The sequence below is a fragment of the Schistocerca piceifrons genome, chromosome 4 (genome assembly GCF_021461385.2).
Source record: "Schistocerca piceifrons isolate TAMUIC-IGC-003096 chromosome 4, iqSchPice1.1, whole genome shotgun sequence".
In the NCBI taxonomy this organism is placed as follows: Eukaryota; Metazoa; Arthropoda; class Insecta; order Orthoptera; family Acrididae; genus Schistocerca; species Schistocerca piceifrons.
Genome location: NC_060141.1, coordinates 524,311,640 through 524,331,771, shown reverse-complemented (window position 1 = coordinate 524,331,771; position 20,132 = coordinate 524,311,640). Strand labels below are relative to the sequence as shown.

The following is a 20,132-nucleotide window of genomic DNA, read 5'->3' as shown; positions in this document are numbered from 1 at the left end:
TCAGCTTAACACGTAATCCTAACAATATGGTCCTGTAAGGAAAAACTGTTTTTAATAGTCTTAACCATTATTATTCAGCAAGGACTAGGTGAACTAAGCAACTCGACATTGACGCTCATACACAAACATTCAAAGATTCAAAGAACAACCGAAGGCAGATTTCTCCATTCCTAGTAAAGGATGACTCATCAAAACTTGCCTGCGGCTCTTATCAAAAGGACGGGCGAACGTTAATCGGGATCATCATGCATGAGGTGAATCGTGACTGGATGAAGAACAAAGTCGGCCCTATGTGACTCTAGTTAAAAGATAGCAACACTATCACTAGTGAGAACCCCATAATGCTTCTGACAAATGACTAAACATTGTAGAAAGTGCCTAACACGAAAATCTGAACTAACTCTCATCCAAAATCACCTTCCGAGTCCACAAAGAAGTCGTACATCATACTCACCAGAACCCAGCGCAGCGACTGGTACTTTGTTTAAAATCCAGCCTGCCTCGACTCCGGGGACAGAGACAGAAATGAACCTGGAAGAGGAGAATTTATCAGTCGACGCGTTTTTCTATGGTACCAGGCAATTCCTCCAGTTAGAAGACAGAAGACACAACGCCTGGTTTCTTCGCTCAAAATTTTGCCCTGGTTCAACATCACCTGGGCCTCAGTGAAGCAAGTGCTAGGTCGTGCGTTAAGAACATCTGCGGAGACAGAGGTTCTGCCAGACTGACGCCCCAAATCAGATTCGAAAAATTAAACTCAACAGCCGTTTCCTGGCCCTGCTACAAAGCTGAACCAAGACGGTCCACCTGAATTTACCTATGTGCATGCGTTTGCTATTACACCCACATTCATATAATCTAGCAATTGTCCACTGTTTAGGAAAGATGGTTTTGGGGATATAGGATGCTGAATATCAAACATAATAAAAATGAAGATAAAAATCAGTCAGCATGATCTGCACTCCTGGCATGGTAGAGATATGAGAAAACACAGGCAGAGAAGAGACACGCTAGAGAACTTCATAAAACTGAAAAATTAAGTGATATATGAGAAAATACAGGTAGGGAAGAGACACGCTGGAGAACTTCATAAAACTGAAAAATGAAAGCTGCCTGTCTTTCGTTATTATTAGTCATGGAAGGTTATATAAGGGATCAGAACAGCGTCAGATGTTGAGTGATACGGATTTGCCACTTACTCATTTAAGACAGAATTACCAGCACCCGACAAAGTTTGAAAAGGGCCTATTTGTGGGTATCTATTTGGATGGCTGGTCGAATCGTGCGATATCAAGATTTGTGTTGCATTCGAATATAGCGATGTTGGATTGCATTGGAATGTCAGGGCAAACATATACTTTGTCAAAACTGCAGCTGACCAAGTCCGATCACAAGAAGCGAGGATCACCATTGCGCACCAAACACACAGTAACCATTTCAGATCTGTACGTGCCATCCAAGAACAAGAAACGAACTGCCTTGAACATCCTATGTCATCCCGGAACATAAGTCGGAGACTAGCAACAGTCGAACAGCCAGTTGCAGCCCCATGCATAAGCGGCCATTACGGCGACAACACAAATGAGTCCATTTGGAGTTTTGCTGTGACTGGTAAGTACGGACTTGTGATGAACAGTGACACATTGTGTTCATTGGTGAATCATGATTCTGCACTAACTCGGATGGTGGCGACCTAGAGAAAGGTGCCATTCTTCCTATGTTTACCAGCGGTGTTAATCCCTGCGTCATGCTGTTGGGGGCTGTCAGATATGACTTCAGATAACGGCTTGTAGTGATTGATGGAACTCTGACAACAACAGTGCGTCGTTGACATCTTGCATGCTCAGGCATTACCACGCAAGTCACAGGATCGTGGCGCCATTTTTCGACAGAACAGTGTTCGCCCACAAATGGCTCCTTGATATTGAGGTACTTACGTGGCCAGCAAGACACACTCCTCTGTCCCCAGTAGTACATGAGTTGGACCAGTTCAGACGTCCATCCTAGTGCTCTTATGGAAGATATCACTGATCAGTTACAACAGTTGTGGATTAGGTTTGCTCACGAGAGGATACAACGTCTTTATGACACCCTTCTGAAACGTATACTGAATGCATACAGGTCGAAGGGGGTGCAACGCCATAGTGATAACTAGGCTCATACTGCTAAATTCGTTGTAAACTTGTCTCGATTTTGTAATACTGTAGCAACATCGCATTGTCTCTCAACCCATAAAGATGCACTTGGTTTACTACTTCTGCATGCTTCACTTTTATTGTCAGACAGTGTTATACGAATCTTGCTGAAAAGAAGTTTATCGTTTACTTCAGTGTATAAAACTCACTATGTTCTTTTTTCAATGTTGTTGTTGTGGTCTTCAGTCCAGAGACTGGTTTGATGCAGCTCTCCATGCTACTCTATCCTGTGCAAGCTTCTTCATCTCCCAGTACCTACTGCAACCTACATCATCCTGAATCTGCTTGGAGTATTCATCTCTTGGTCTCCCTCTACGATTTTTACCCTCCACGCTGCCCTACAGTACTAAATTGGTGATCCCTTGATGCCTCAGAATATACCCTACCAACCTATCCCTTCTTCTTGTCAAGTTGTGCCACAAACTCCTCTTCTCCCCAATTCTATTCAATACCCCCTCATTAGTTATGTGATCTACCCATCTAATCTTCAGCATTCTTCTGTATCACCACATTTCGAAAGCTTCTATTCTCTTCTTGTCCAAACTATTTATTGTCCATTTTTCACTTCCATACATGGCTACACTCCATACAAATACTTTCAGAAACGACTTCCTGACACTTAAATCTATACTCGATGTTAACAAATTTCTGTTCTTCAGAAACGTTTTCCTTGCCGGCACCAATCTACATTTTATATACTCTCTACTCCGACCATCATCAGTTATTTTGCTCCCCAAATAGCACAACTCCTTTACTACTTAAGTGTCTCATTTCCTCATCTAATTCCCTCAGTATCACCCGACTTAATTCGACTACATTCCATTATCCTCGTTTTGCTTTTGTTGATGTTCATCTTATATTCTCCTTTCAAGACACTGTCCATTCCGTTCAGCTGCTCTTCCAGGTCCTTTGATGTCTCTGACTGAATTACAGTGTCATCGGCGAACCTCAAAGTTTTTATTTCTTCTTCATAGATTTTAATTCCTACTCCGAATTTTTCTTTTGTTTCCTTTACTGCTTGCTCAATATACAGATTGAATAACATCGAGGATAGGCTACAACCCTGTCTCACTCCCTTCCCAACCACTGCTTCCCTTTCATGTCTCTCGACTCTTATAACTGCCATCTGGTTTCTGTACAAATTGTAAATAGCCTTTCGCTCCCTGTATTTTACCCCTGCCACTTTCATAATTTGAAAGAGAGTATTCCAGTCAACATTGGCAAAAGCTTTCTCTAAGTCTACAAATGCTAATTACGTAGGTTTGCCTTTCCTTAATCTATTTTATAAGACAACTCGCAGGGCCAGTACTGCCTCACGTGTTCCAACATTTCTACGGAATCCAAACTGATCATCCCTGAGGTCAGCTTCTACCAGTTTTTCCATTCGTCTGTAAAGAATTCGTGTTAGTATTTTGCAACCGTGGCTTATTAAACTGATAGTTCGGTAATTGTAACATCTGTCAACACCTGCTTTCTTTGGGATTGGGATTATTACATTCTTCTTGAAGTCTGACTTTTTAAAATATTTTCTCTAAATTTCAAAAGAACCGAAACTGTGCATTATTTTCACATATATTTAGAGATTTTTTTCAATATTTTCTCTAAATATATGTGAAAATAATGCACAGTTTCGGTTCTTTTGAAATAACATAATGTATGTGTTTATGGCGTTTAATCAACGTTATTCTGTGAATGATGAATGAAAACCAACTCAGCTGTCTTATTACACATTTATTGTGTTAACCGTTTTCGTTCGCTGAACACCTTCAGGTTCCCTGCACTTAAACAAAACAAGAAATTAGGCTAAAGCTACAGCACCTGAACGAATATAATAGGCAACACCCGCTGATAACAGCTTTATACTAAATGCTCACCGAGCTGCGCTTGAGTCAAGACGCTAATTGTCTGGCTGTCGGACGTGATGTTAAAGATCAAACCCAGAGACAATGACCATAAACATCCTACTGACAGCCTGGTGGAAGTATAGCGAGCAGACACGGCCTTCTGCTTATAGTAAACTGGCCAGACAGAGCCGCTCCACGGCAGAGGTAAACATGTATACATAATACTTGGCCCCTGTCGAGAGCGATACTCCACTGTACGATCATAATAGATACAAGCAGTGACAAAGCCCTAAGTGCTGAACTGATATTGAAAAGAGCGCAATTAATTCCAAAAACTGAAAAGTTGAACCGAACAAAAGTTAACAACGCAACTGTGCACAGTGACAAGGGATAGGTAACAGTGCTTACATGAAACTACGTCATCATTTGATAGTTATGACAGTAATTGAATAATTGTAAAATGCAGCTGAAAAATAACTATGTAAAATATATAACTAATGGTAATTGTGATCTCACAGAACGACCACAAATCACTGATTACATAATTAGAAAAGATGCTTTGTCTCTGAAAGTGTAAAACAGCTACAGCAACCGAACTGGTGGTTGTCGTATGATGTTAATAATTTTTACTTCACAATCGATTATATAATGTAAATGGTATGGCATTATCAACCTAATCATGATACAGCTTCTTTTAACCACTGGCGTATGTTCTCTTCCACGGAAAAATAGTTCTAATTTAACATAGCTCTCTTGTAAATTTATTAGCAGCGTCTACCACAGGACACGCTCAGTGACACCTGATAATAACGTGAGCAATTTCAGAGATTTGCACGATATAGGCCACAGTAACATAGGTCGTGAGTAAATGTTTGTAGAGTCTATCACTTGCAGTAGAGCACTCCCGATAAAGTCTCATGTCACTGCAGCAAGTCGAGAGGTCGAATTACGTAGAGTCCAGCGGAGTGGAGCGATTTTGTAATGAGAGTCCAGCGGTAGGGAGGTGGGAAGAAGGTGGCGTAGCGTATTTGGTGATGATTTGCTTGAGATAGCTACGCGAAGAGAAACAGACTTCCGCCTGTCCTGAGGGCAGTTGTCTTGCCTCGTTCGTAGTTCCCAGGGGATCAATTTGCTTTCCGGTGGTCAAATCATATAGTTGCCGCTGCTTGCGGCTTGTAGCTGACCCGTCAGCGTGTCCGACTGCCATACACAGAAACCTGGTCGAGAACCCATTTCTCCCAGTGATTTTTTTCTTGGTGGGAGGACTAAAACGAGGTTAAGTCATCCTCATGTCCAGTCGATCGGCTACTAGAAACTGGAGAAGCAGCTCCGAGTTCTGGAAAGGTGACAGAGGCGAGGAAAGCGATGTGCTCATTCCATGCTCCTCCACAACCCAACCGAATAACTGCATGTGGCTCAGGACGACACGGCGGTCGGTCGATATCGCGTGGAGCTGCGTTTTCTTGAACTTACGAAAAGTTCTTACCACCAAGAAACATACAACATGCTGGGTAGTTCACAGTTATAGAAAATAAACTTCACTTAGAAAACAAGTGTTTCAAATTGGTACAGTGCTGTGACGAACTTGGGCTGCCACACACGTCTTAAGCATAGGGCAGTAATACACTAATCTGAGAAATATAGTGTTTCAAACTGCAAATTAATTGTTTATGATATAAAAATTAATAGTACGAGAATCCAGTCCAAGTTGCAAATACTTTACTTTTTATTCATTCGATCACTAGTTTCGGGGCGAGATCCATTTTCAAATCAACATAACAAAGTCAAAAATTTCAGATTATGCACTGTAAATGTACATTACACATTTTTTGAAACCTTCGGAATGCCACTTTCGAAATTCTTATGTTGATTTGAAAATGAGTCTCGGCCCCAAATTAGTCATCGAATGAATAAAAAGTAAAATATTTGCAACTTGGAATGGTTTTTCGTTCTATTGGTTAACAGAAGTCGCTGACCCAAGTTACTCCGCCATGCTGGAAGTTCGTAGGTACAAAAATCTTTTAATGGTGCAAAATATTTAGTCTACTGAAGAATCGTTCGTCACACGTGGACGTCAGACTGAAGCTTATGAGATTTTCTTAAGTAAGAGAGTTCTCCCTTAAAAAGGCTGTGGTTTTCATCATCATATGACTGAATGATTGCTCTAGCCGTAAAGACGCTTCGTCGACGGGGTGGACCTTAATTTATTTCTTAAAATTAACTCATCATATGTCGTTGAGGTAAAGTATGATTACGAGGCTGTTATACGACGACGTTTAATTTTGGTCAGTATTGAGGAGTACAGCAAGAGTGGTTTTAGGGTTTAGTAAATCGTCTAAGCAAACATTTATTTAGGCTTATCTACGAACGAGTCAGACTCCTTTTTTCTTTTTTCTGAGTCATCAGTCTACTAACTGGTTTGATGCGGTCTGCTACAAATTTCTCTCCTGTGCCAACCTATTCATCTTAGAGAGGCACTTGCAACTTATGTCCTCAATTATTTTCTGGATATATTCCAATATCTATCTTCCTCTACAGTTTTTGCCCTCTCCAGCTCCCTCTAGTACCATGGAAGTCATTTCCTGATATCTTAACTGATGTCCTGTCATCCTGTCCCTTCTCCTTGTCAGTGTTTTCCACATATTCCTTTCCTCTCCGATTCTGCGCAGTACCTCGTCATTCCTTACCTTATCTGCCCATATAATTTTCAACATTCGTCTATAGTACCACATCTCAAATGCTTCGATTCTCTTCTGTTCCGGTTTTCCCACAATCCATATTTCACTACCATACAATGCTGTGCTCCAAACGTACTTTTCAGAAATTTCTTCATCAAAATTAAGGCCTACGTTTGATACTACTAGAATTCTCTTGGCCAGGAATGTCCTTTATTTCAATGCTAGTCTGCTTTTGATGTCCTCTTTGCTCCGTCTATCAATGGTTACTTTGCTGCCTACGTAGTGGAATTCCTTAGCTTCATCTACTTCGTCACCTTCAATCGTGATGTTAAGTGTCTCACTTTATTCATTTCTGCTACTTCTGATTACTTTCGTCTTTCTTCAGTTTACTCTCAGTCCATATTCTGTACACATTAGGCTGTTCATTCCATTCAGCAGATATGGTAATTTTTTCTCACTTTCATTCAGGAAAACAATGTCACCAACGAATCGTATCTTTGATATTCTTTCATCTTGAATTTTAATTCCACTTTTGAATCTTTCTTTTATTTCCATCATTGCTGCTTTCATGAACAGACTGAACAGTAGTGGCGGAAGACTACATTCCAATTTTACACCCTTTTTAATCCGAGTGCTTCATTCTTGACCGTCCAATCTTAGTATTCCCTTTTGGCTCTGTACACATTGTGTATTACCCATCTCTCCCTGCAGCTTAGCCCTATTTTTCTCAGAATTTCGAACATGTTGTACCACTTTACATAGTCGAACGCTTTTTCAGATCGACAAATCCTATGAATGTCTCTTGATTTTTCGTTAGTTTTGTTCCCATTATCAGCCGCGTAGTCAGAACTGCACCTCTGATGCCTTTACCTTTCCTAAAACCAAACTCATCGTCATCTATCACACCCTCACTTTTCTTTTCAATTCTTCTGTATATTATTCTTGTCAGCAACGTGGATGGATGAGCTGTTAAGCTGATTGTGCGATAATTCTCGCACTTGTCAGCTCTTGCAGTCTTCGGAATTTTGCGTGGAAGATGTTTTTCCGAAAGTCAGATGGTACGTCGCATTCTACACACCAACGTCAATAGTCGTTTTGTTACGACTTCCCCTAATGATTTTAGAAATTCTGTTGGAATATTATCTATCCCTTCTGCCCTATTTGATCTTAAGTCCTCCAAAGCTCTCTTAAATTCTGATTCTATACTGGATCCCCTATCTCTTCTAAACCGGTTCCTGTTGCTTCTTCTATCACATCAGACAAATCGTCCCCTCGTAGAGGCCTTCAATGTAATCTTTCCATCTATCAGCTCTTTCCTTTGCACTTACCAGTGGATTCCCATTGCACTCTTAACGTTACCAACCTTGCTTTTAATTTCACCGAAGGTTGTTTTGACGTTCCTATATTCTGAGTGAGTCCTTCAGACAATCATTTCTTTTTCATGCAGCAATTTCGTCTTATCTCCCCTGCATTTCTTATTTATTTCATTCCTTAGCAACTTTTATTTCTGTGTTCCTGAATTTCCCTGAACAATTTTGTACTTCCTTCTTTCCTCGATCAACTGAAGTATTTATTCTGTTACTCATGGTTTCTTCGCAGTTACCTTCTTTATACCTATGTTTTTGTTTCCAAGATCTGTGATTGCCCTGTTTAGAGATGTCCATTCCCCTTCAACCGTACTGCCTGCTGAGCTATTCTTTATTGCAGTATCTACAGCTTTAGAGAGCTTCAGATATATCTCGTTATTACTTAGTACTTCTGCATCCCGCTTCTTTGCGCACTGATTCTTCCTCCAATCTCTTAAACTTCAACCTACTCTTCATCATTGCTACATTGTGATCTGAATTTATATCTGCTCCTGGGTACGCGTTACAATCCAGCATCTGATCTCCTCATCTCTGTCTGACCATGATGTAATCTAACAGAAATCTAACGTATCACCTGGCCTTTTCCAAGTACATACTATTGCTTATAGTCAGGCAGTGTATTACAACACATTTTTTCTTGTCTGTTTAATCTGCACTCGTGAGTGAAATGAGGGACATTGTGCTTTATCGTCTTCAACACTCTGACAACGAAGTTTCCAATGAGGGGCGAGGCGTCCCACAACGAATGGAGAATGGAAAGAAGAATATGTAGTGCAGAGGAGCAGAATCAACTGGAGAAAAGAGCATATCTATTGCACTGAAAGCTGTCAGCCGGCCGGAGTGGCCGAGCGGTTCTAGGCGCTACAGTCTGGAGCTGCGTGACCGCTACGATCGCAGGTTAGAATCCTGCCTCGGGCATGGTTGTGTGTGATGTCCTTAGATTAGTTAGCTCTAAGTAGTTCTAAGTTCTAGGAGACTAATGACCTCTGATGTTAACTCCCATAGCGCTCAGAGCCATTTGAACCAAGTTTCGGGTCAACAGGAAGTACCCTACAGGTTTGCTTTATGACTGTATATTTTCCTGTATAATGTTCTGAATCCTACTGAATCAGTATTTTTGTCTTTAGGATCGTCTGTGGCGGAAGACACGTTCATACCAAGGCAGTGACGACCCTGACTGTATGGGAGTCGATGCAAACAGGAATTATGACTTCCACTGGGGAGGTGAGTACTAACGTATTACTTTATCCTCTCACACAAGCACCCTTATGGAGTGTGCCCACTTGAGCTAGACGTACAATATTTGATCAAAAGTCTCAGGACACATGTTAGTGTCCATCCCTTGCCTTAACGATGGCTGTTTCAATGAGGCATCTGAATGTTTGTGGAGGAAGGGCATCCCATCCTTCCTCAAGAGCTGAGGCCACAGAAGGTACTGATGTTGGACGCTAGGATGTGGGGAGAAGTCTACATTCTAAGTCATCCCAATTCTTTTGGGTTCAGGTCGGGATTCTGGGCAGCTCAGTCCTTATCAGAAATGTTGTTGTCCACAAACCTCAGAGGTGCTGTTTTATGGCAGAATGCATTATCATGCTGATACACACAATCATCGTCTCAAATCAGCTCCTCTACTGTACGCGTTGTGCAAGTGGTGTAAAATGTGTTCACATCCTTTCAGATTTACTGTTTTCTTAAGTGAAACAAGGGTGTCACACCCTAACCATCATAAACAAACGGTTCAAAGGGCTCTGAGCACTATGAGACTTAACTTCTAAGGTCATCAGTCCCCTAGAACTTCGAACTACTTAAACCTAACTAACCTAAGGACATCACACACATCCATGTCCGAGGCAGGATTCGGTGACCATAGCGGTCGCGCGGTTTCAGACTGTAGCGCCTAGAACCGCTCGGTCACCCCGGCCGGCCATCATAAACACCTTCATACCGTAACACTGCGTCCTACGCACTTCATTCTTAGCCCTAAACATGATGGCAGCTAACATTCCCCAAGCATTCGTCAAAGCGAAATACTTCCAGCTGATTTCCACAAAGTATAGCGTGGTTCATTATTCCAGATCACTCGTTTTTAGTGATCGACTGTCCATTGGCGTCGCTCTTTAGGCCACCTCAAGCCTCGATTAACGTTGACTACAGAAGTGCGTGGCTTACGACGTTCTACTCGGTCATTGTACCCCATTCTTTTTAACTCGCCATGCACGGCAATCTTTCCATTGACATGAGATTTTTGGCAACCACTCTCCGCATTACCGATAGTCGATTTGGACTGCCTCAGAAAGGTTGAGATGTCGCTAGTGGATTTATTTGAAGTCACTGAGCTGTCATGAATGACCCATCGTGCTGCTAACGCTTGTCTACTGACAACACAATACTTTCCACCTCCTTTTATACTGGCGGGTGCGCCTCTCGTGAAATCTAGTGGTCAATTCCGGGTTACATGTGGGTGTCCATATACTTCTGATCAGATAGTGTATGGTTAGCTCATTTCAGTGAATAGAAGTCACCGCATGTATAGACAGCAGCAGGCGAATTTAAATTCTGTACAAGCAATCTTGATTTAATTTTCCTTCGAAAATCACTGATAGCTTGTACCTGGATAAAGCAGAACGGGCCCATGGTGGTTACTTCACTCATATTTTCAGCGGAAGTATAAAGAGAAGGTCGATTAGTTTCGGACAACGGATTATATCAGACAAGGGTTGGTCCTAATTTCCAGCACTAATAGAAGCCGTCCAAGCTCCACTGCAATATTAACTTCGGTGGAACAAAACTACTCAAACGATTTTGAACCAAACAACTGTGCGTTTCGGTGTGGTAATACGTTACCTGTTGCTAGTTTGTTTTTCGGTGCACGAATTAATATCGAAGTGTTGTGTTTTGTATGGATGTAGGTAATGTTACACTTTTATTGTGTCTGTGGATACAACTGGCATTATTCTCTGTATTGGGGGCTGTGACAATGTGTAGCCCAAGGAAAAACAATGGAATGTTATAATACCAATGTGGTGCATTTGTGTTGTATCGGGAAAAGCAATTCTGTGTTTTATGGAGTAAAAAGATATCATAAAAACTTAAATTTGTAACATACGTTTCTTTAATAGGCAAATATGGAATGTCGTGACATAAATTGGATTAAAATAACATTGAGACTGTAAAAATACTCGGACCCCTTAAAATGACAATCAAGAAAGAGCATGAGAAATTTTCATTTCCAAGAAGTACATTAGGTGATAGACTTAAAGCTTTACGCGAAAACAAGAAGCTATCCATAAATCTATTTTAGGTAATAACAAGTTTTTTCCGAGAACGTTCGGTGATGAACTGGGAACAATGCCGTACGATAAGTGGAAGTGGAAAGGTAGTAAGCCTAGGGTCTGGGAACGAAAGAGGTAGACTAAGAAATATTTTTACCAAAGGAATAACTCATTTTATTTTTGAAAAGCCAGTACTGCAAAAAAAATATTCTCAAATTTATAACCGTGAGCTTAATAATAAAATAAGGAATGAATTAGGTTTTAAAATGACAAAAGGCAGTCTCATTAAAAATGACAAGAAACAAAGGGACACAATAAAAGGTATGAAATCAGACAACTTTATAAACATTTAATGTTCAGTAATTTCCGAGCTCTTAATATATAATCCATACACATTATAAAAGTGCATGTATTTACGTTCCACGTCTCCTTCTAAACCAACGGATCAGTTTCAACCAAACTTGGTAAACTGGTCTGAAAAAAGTCACTATGTGAGTAAGAAAGACCCACCTCTCGTAGGGGTAGGTGTTAGGGGGGGGGGGGTGGAAGAGGAGCCTAGTTCACGACGTGCAAGTAGTCAGGATATATTCATCTCAGTACGTAGACCACTTAGTGACTTGCAACGAACTTTACATGTAATTTCCAACCTTTACGAGACTTTTTCTCGCTGTCAACCCCCACAAAACGATGAAAGGAAAAAAAACATTTATCGCTTACTACAGTTTCGCTGTTCGTGCAGTAAAACTACCAGATCAGGCATGCCCCTTCAATTTATTACTTTTTTACTACTAACTCTATTTGCAATACATTTTGTAGATAATATTCACATACACCAATGAATGTACATGCAAAAATATATCATTGTACAACACGTTGTTTAGGGGACATGATCTCATAAACATTGAGCTGCTTGAAAACGGAACTGCAGAACGAAATTCACTAGAAGTACAGATGGAACATGTGCATAAATATGTTAAATATATGTGAAATATGTATGACATGTACGTACGTGGGCAAATTAACGGGTAAAAAGCTCCTCCTATACCTTGAAATCCATTTGAACCAGCTTTGGTACACATATTACTTACTATCTGGAAAGAAATATTGTGGGGTAAGAATCAGTAACGTCATATTAGGATGCGGGTGATAACGTGGAGACGTAAGGGGGGGGGGGGGGGGGCGAGTAGATGGATAGGGAAAGGAAACGGAGGGAGATGGACAGTGAGAGAGGAAGGCAGAGATGAACAGAGCGAGGGGGAGGAGGAGATGCACAGAGAGAGGGAAGAGGACAAGATGGACAGATCGAGGGGAGAGGAGGAGATGAGCAAAGAAAGAAAAGAAGAGGAGATGGGCAGAGAGTGGCACGGTACGTCAGACCACGCGGCTACCCTATTCGGCTCTATCGATGGGAGCTGACACACGGTTCAAGACTTTCGAAGTAATCTGGATTCCATACCACATTTGTATTGGCTGTGTCCATGCAGAGCTGAAAGATCTTTAGTATACTTTTTATAAATGTTTCACTAAGGGTTAAGCTAATATTTCAGTAACTTATAGTTATTTTAGTTTGAAACTTACTTGTAACAAATACGACTTTCCATACACGACAATCTCATGAAACACACCAAAAATTTAAACAAGCAAAATAGAAAGTTTGGGAAAAATATAAAAAAAAATCAACCAAAGTATTCTGTTATGAAATTGCTTTTTATAATTTTTTTTAAAATTACAGAATATGGCCAATTGTAGACCGCTTGGAACGTAAGACAAAGGCACAATCTTTTTCTTTTTATCTTCAGAGAATTTCTTCGTGCTTTGGCTGATGGCCTGCCTCTGTTCATTTGACATCACCCTTCCAGGTTGTAAATTTTGTTGTTGGAAAGGAAATTTTGCACTGTCGATCAGTAGCCTGAAAATTCCCCTGCTCTGTATGGTGTTTCTGAGACGTTAGGTTTTCTCAATTCCTTTCTTGTTTCTTCCAGCCATCCGGTGGTGTTTTTTAATTAGGAAATGAAATTAAAAATTTTATTCGTTACCATATTGTGATTAATTCTGTAAATATGGCCGTGAAACTTTAATCTCCTATTTCTGATCGTGTCTGCGATCGTTTCAATGTATCTGTATAGATTACCATTTCTCCTCTTCGTCCAGTTATCTTTGTTCTTTTGTGATCCTAAAATTTTTCTGAGTATTTTCCTTTCTTTCTTTCCAGTTCTTCTTCTTCAAATCTTTTATTCAGTGTTAGACATTGAGATCCGTAAAGTGATTCCGGTTTAATTACTGTTCCATGGTGTTTAATTTTTGCCTGGCATGATACTGATCTTTTGTTACAGTGGTTTTGGGTGAGTATGTATGCTAATTCCATTTTCTTCGACCTTTCCTTACTTCTGGTGTTATCTAATCGATTTGATTGTACCTGTTCTCCCAAATACTTAAACTTATCAACTCCTTCGATGTTTGCATGTTGTGTTTGTATATATTTTACTCTGTTGTGTTTATGTTCCGTATATTTCGTTTTCTCATGCGATATTGCACTGATCAGCCAGAACATAGTGACCACTTATCTAATAGCCTGTATGTCCAACTTTGGCACGGATAACAGTTGTGACATGTCATGGCATGGAAGCAATGAGGCCTTGGTAGGTCGCTGTAGGCAGTTGGCACCACATCTGCGCACACATGTCACCCAATTCCCGTAAATTTCGGGGAGTGTGGGTATGAGCTCTGACTCCACGTTCAGTCACATCTCAGATGTGTTCGATTGAGTTCATTTGGCGATTGGGTGGGGGAGGGGGTAGTACATCAATCTGAACTCGCCACTTTGTTTCTCGAATCACTCCATCACACTCCTGGCTATGTGATATGGCGCATTATCTTATTGACAAATGACACTGCCTTCTTGAAACATGATCGTCATGAGGGGATGTACGCGGTCTGCAGCCAGTGTAAAGTAGTCCTTGGCCATCATGGCGCCTTGCACGAGCTCCGCTGGACGGATGGATTCCCGTGTGAATGTTCTCCATAGTATAACGGAGCCGCCGCCGTCTTGCCTCCTTCCCACAATACAGGTGTCAAAGGGATGTTGTCCTGGAAAACGACGGATTCGCGCTCTCCCATCGACATGATGAAGAAGGTATCGGGATTCATCAGACAATGCAACGTTCTGCCATTGCACCAATATCCAGTGTCGATGATGAGGTGCCCATTTTAGTCGTAGTTGCAGATGTCGTGCTGTTAACATTGGCACATGCATGCGTCGTCGGGTACGAAGCCCATTAACTAGGAGTGTTCGGTGGGCTGTATGTTCAGACACACTTGTACTGTCCGGCATTTACAACCCGATGTTAGTTCCGCCACAGTTCGCCGCAGTCCCGTTTTACTAGTCTGCCCAGCCTACGACGTCTGACATCTGTAATGAGAGGTGGCCTCCCAACCTCAGCACATCTGAACGTGGTTTCAGCCTGGTTTCGCCACGCGTTGAAAACACTCACCACAGCACTCCTCGTACACGCGACAAGTCGTGCAGTTTCCGAAATACTCGTGCTGAGCCTCTGGGCTATCACAATCTCCCCTCGGTCAAATTCAGATACACTCCTGGAATTGGAAAAAAGAACACACTGACACCGGTGTGTCAGACCCACCATACTTGCTCCGGACACTGCGAGAGGGCTGTACAAGCAGTGATCACACGCACGGCACAGCGGACACACCAGGAACCGCGGTGTTGGCCGTCGAATGGCGCTAGCTGCGCAGCATTTGTGCACCGCCGCCGTCAGTGTCAGCCAGTTTGCCGTGGCATACGGAGCTCAAATGGTTCAAATGGCTCTGAGCACTATGAGACTCAACTGCTGAGGTCATTAGTCCCCTAGAACTTAGAACTAGTTAAACCTAACTAACCTAAGGACATCACAAACATCCATGCCCGAGGCAGGATTCGAACCTGCGACCGTAGCGGTCTTGCGGTTCCAGACCGCAGCGCCTTTAACCGCACGGCCACTTCGGCCGGCCATACGGAGCTCCATCGCAGTCTTTAACACTGGTAGCATGCCGCGACAGCGTGGACGTGAACCGTATGTGCAGTTGACGGATTTTGAGCGAGGGCGTATAGTGGGCATGCGGGAGGCCGGGTGGACGTACCGCCGAATTGCTCAACACGTGGGGCGTGAGGTCTCCACAGTACATCGATGTTGTCACCAGTGGTCGGCGGAAGGTGCACGTGCCCGTCGACCTGGGACCGGACCGCAGCGACGCACGGATGCACGCCAAGACCGTAGGATCCTACGCAGTGCCGTAGGGGACCGCACCGCCACTTCCCAGCAAATTAGGGACACTGTTGCTCCTGGGGTATCGGCGAGGACCATTCGCAACCGTCTCCATGAAGCTGGGCTACGGTCCCGCACACCGTTAGGCCGTCTTCCTCTCACGCCCCAACATCGTGCAGCCCGCCTCCAGTGGTGTCGCGACAGGCGTGAATGGAGGGACGAATGGAGACGTGTCGTCTTCAGCGATGAGAGTCGCTTCTGCCTTGGTGCCAATGATGGTCGTATGCGTGTTTGGCGCCGTGCAGGTGAGCGCCACAATCAGGACTGCATACGACCGAGGCACACAGGGCCAACACCCGGCATCATGGTGTGGGGAGCGATCTCCTACACTGGCCGTACACCACTGGTGATCGTCGAGGGGACACTGAATAGTGCACGGTACATCCAAACCGTCATCGAACCCATCGTTCTACCATTCCTAGACCGGCAAGGGAACTTGCTGTTCCAACAGGACAATGCACGTCCGCATGTATCCCGTGCCACCCAACGTGCTCTAGAAGGTGTAAGTCAACTACCCTGGCCAGCAAGATCTCCGGATCTGTCCCCCATTGAGCATGTTTGGGACTGGATGAAGCGTCGTCTCACGCGGTCTGCACGTCCAGCACGAACGCTGGTCCAGCTGAGGCGCCAGGTGGAAATGGCATGGCAAGCCGTTCCACAGGACTACATCCAGCATCTCTATGATCGTCTCCATGGGAGAATAGCAGCCTGCATTGCTGCGAAAGGTGGATATACACTGTACTAGTGCCGACATTGTGCATGCTCTGTTGCCTGTGTCTATGTGCCTGTGGTTCTGTCAGTGTGATCATGTGATGTATCTGACCCCAGGAATGTGTCAATAAAGTTTCCCCTTCCTGGGACAATGAATTCACGGTGTTCTTATTTCAATTTCCAGGAGTGTATATCGGGCGCCTTCACCATTCTACACACGGATAGCACGCTCATTCATACTAAATGCATCGTGCCAGAGTCTATCAATAATTCCTCACCAGGTGACGCTGCTGTCACCTGGACTGGTTTATATGGATAATAGGCCGGTGGTCATAATGTTTTGGCTGGTCAGTGTAGTAATCTGGTTTTAGCTGCAATTTCGTGAAGTGTTTCTATCATTATCTTTGCATCTGTTCTGTCCTTAGAAATTACTGCAATGTCATCAGCAAAGGCGAGACATTTCATCTCAAATCTTCCTCTTCCTTGTCCTAAAGCAACTCCTTCGATGTTTTTCTCTTGCAGTTCTTTATCTTAGTCTCTCATGACCTTGTCTTAGACCTGACTGAATAGAATCTGAGAGATCCCATCTCCCAGCCGAACACCTGTGTTGATTATGAACTTCTCCTACAAATGTAACTTTTGAAGTTTTGTCTGTGAGTGTCTGTTCGACTAATTGTCTGTTGGTTTTGTCGATACCTCCTTCTTCCAGTGTTGGGAATACTGTCTGTCTGTCTATAGAATCGTAGGCTTTTCTGAAATCAGTGTACGTAACAACTTTGTTAAGGTTCCGCATTGTCCTGACCCTGAGGCTAATTTTTAAGTTAACAATTTGCTCTGGGCACGATCCGTTTTTTCTGAACCCTGCTTGGTACTCGCCAATTGTGTTATCTGCTTGACCTTCTATTTTATTTTGTAGAGCTTTGGATATAATTTTGTATGTGACTGGGAGCAGAGATTGGTGTCGGTAAATGCTGGTGTTTGTTCTGTCACACTACTTATGTAGCTGATGATTAAGGTATTCTTCCTTTCTCCCAGCAATCTTTAATAACCTCGTAAATGGTTTCATGGTTTCAGCTGCCCGCCTCCTTCCGAGTTTCCACATCTCAGCTAATATCCCGACTTCAACTGGCGCTCTGTTGTTTTTCAGCTGGCCAATGTATTGTTCAATTAGATGCAGCGACGGTGGCTCCGAAGGTGAATTTCCCTTTTGAAGTTGTCTGAAAATTAGTCCTTGTGTTAGTTCCACGCAGTTTAGAAAATATTTGAAGTATTTTGATTGTAACTCACAGTTGTATGCTTTGTTGGTAATCAGTTTGCCTGTTGCATCTTTGAAGTGTAGGTTCATCGGCTTGGTACCCGTTATTTCTTCTCTGAAAACTTTGTAGACGTTCCTGGTGTTGTTCTGTCTGAAATTTGTATCTATTTCCTCTAATCGTTTTTTGTCATATTTCCGTTTCTCTGTTCGAATAATTTTTGATGTCTGTTTTCTGATCTCAGTGAATGTGTTCCAGTCTCTTTCCTTTCTTCAGGAGTTCAATTTTTTCCAAGCAGTTAGTCTATGCTCTATCGCTTCGTCACATATCTTATTCCACAACCTATGTTTCCTTCTTCTTCGTGGTTGTTCTGTCCTTTCACCGTTCCTATGATTGCATCTCTGATTTCATACCAGTTTTCCATCTTCTTTATGTGAAGGTTTTTAACGAATTTCTTCCTGCTGTTTGACAGAAATCTTGTGTCAATTCTATGGACTTTTTAAATTTTGGGGTTTGTTTTCCTAGGTTGAAATTTGGCTTTCATTTCTGCTAAAAATGGTCCAAATCTCTGCCTAGCCCTCTCAAGACCTGTACGTTCATGATTTCTCTTTAGTTTTGTTTGTTTATTGCAGCATGTGCATTAGGAGACGACCAGATCTTCTTTCTCCTAGGTAATTTTCTGTAAAAGGTAGACATTAGTTGTAAGTGAAATTGTCTTCAGAAGACGATAAGCCTTTCTCCATTCTTATTGGTGCGCTTGTGAGTAGGAAAATTTCCTATTATTGCCTTATATTTCTTTTCTCTGCCGATCTTTGAGCTGAAGTCTCATACGAGTAGTTTTATATGGTGCTTTGGTATTTTTGATGACTCATTTTCTAGTCTCTCTCAAAATTTTTCAACATTTTCTGGATTTTTTTCTGTCGTCATTGTTGGTCGGTGCTTGTGCGTTTGTGATGGCATAGCTCTTATTTGCTGATCTAAACGAGAGAAGTGATATTCGCTTCGATGCGGACCCAAAATTTGTTATGGAATCTATTAGATTCAGTTTGACCATGAAACCTGTTCCAAGCATTGTGATTTTCTGTTTATTCTCTACGGCCGGTATTCCATTATAGATCCTGGAGCCCTCTGATTCAAATGTGTTCTCATCACCGTATCTGGTTTCCTGAACAGTATGAGTATGTTGCGTCTGTTTAACAAGTCCGTCAATTCTTTAAGTTTCCCAGTCTTTAGTAAAGTGTTGATGTTCAGTGTGCCCAGCAAATGTTTTTTCTTAGGCCGTGCGAGAAGTTCTAGGAAGCACCGACTCATATTTACGTGAAGTTCTAGGCTCTCCAGAATCAGACGGCTTAGTTGCATCACTGTCTCCAGTGACGAAGGATTGTTTAGCTCCTGGAGTACTTTCCGTTCAGTGTTTACCATCACGTCTTGGTGGAAATTAAATTAGGATGGGGTGTTAGCCCCTTCGTGGGATGTTACATCTTTGATCGAATGGACAGATGAGTCTTAACAGCCCCCACTCCCCCCCCCCCCCCCCCCCCCTCCCCCAATATGGGAACATACGCCTATCGTAGCTGACCACTTTGCTAACAGACGGTACTGATTTTTGCAGCCGCCATCGGCATGTAGAGAGACACTGACCATGTAGCCGCTTGTTGTAAGTCAGACACGACGTGGATTTTTGTTTTACTTGGTGGACTGTCACTTCCGCTAGATCCACTGTACTGAGGTCCGTCCTCTTCACATTACTACCGTTGAGGAATCAGAAGAAACTTACTCGTCCACCTTCACCGCTGAGATTAATATTTTCATTCGCCTCAATCCCTTGATCTTTTTCATCTCAGCTCCAACATTACTGACTAATTCCTCTCTCCTGTCACCAAGTGACCAGGTATGAGAAACAGACTGTCCCACATTGGTTGTCTGGTTCGTTGAGTACTGAGCCCCACGTGAAGGCTTAGTCCTTGGGGGGGGGGGGGGCGTTGGGGAGGGAGAAAATTCTATTACCTAATCAATCGTAGTATGAAGAACGTATCAATACAGACTTCAGAAAAATATATGTAATTTTGGGAAAGGTTATTTGACCTTATCCTCCTCCTTTCCTAAAGGTCTCAGTTTGACAGACTGCCAGTTCTCAAATTAAACACATTTGAAACTCCATTGTGTGTTTCTCGTTAAGTATGCAGTGCAATAATCAACGCAGCAGCAATTGTTGAAATTTCGAAAGTGTGAAAATACGCCGAGTTTACTGCACATTTTGTAACTTTCCAGAATTGCCTTTTCGGGGATTTATTTTTATCAGCATTAGTTATAAGAAAACTTAACTCCTACAGGTAAAATATGAATAAGAATTTTAATGATTGAATGGTTTAAAACGTGCTATTTCTTATACGTTATATGAAACAATGTTGCAGAGTTCTGACGCAACCAGTCGGCAGTTATATTTAAGCAGCAGATAAAATCACATGAACAGATATCAGTCATTTTAAT

At 42.4% G+C, this 20,132-nt stretch overlaps 1 protein-coding gene across 1 annotated transcript in view; it reads left to right on the top strand.

Annotated features, from left to right (window-relative positions):
- Positions 1-20,132, top strand: part of LOC124795396 (carboxypeptidase B-like) — a 146,214-nt gene that overhangs the window by 87,370 nt on the left and 38,712 nt on the right. The window contains exon 6 of the mRNA XM_047259411.1: positions 9,212-9,308. Within this exon, the coding sequence (XP_047115367.1) occupies positions 9,212-9,308 (97 nt within the window). The remainder of the gene's footprint in view (positions 1-9,211; positions 9,309-20,132) is intronic.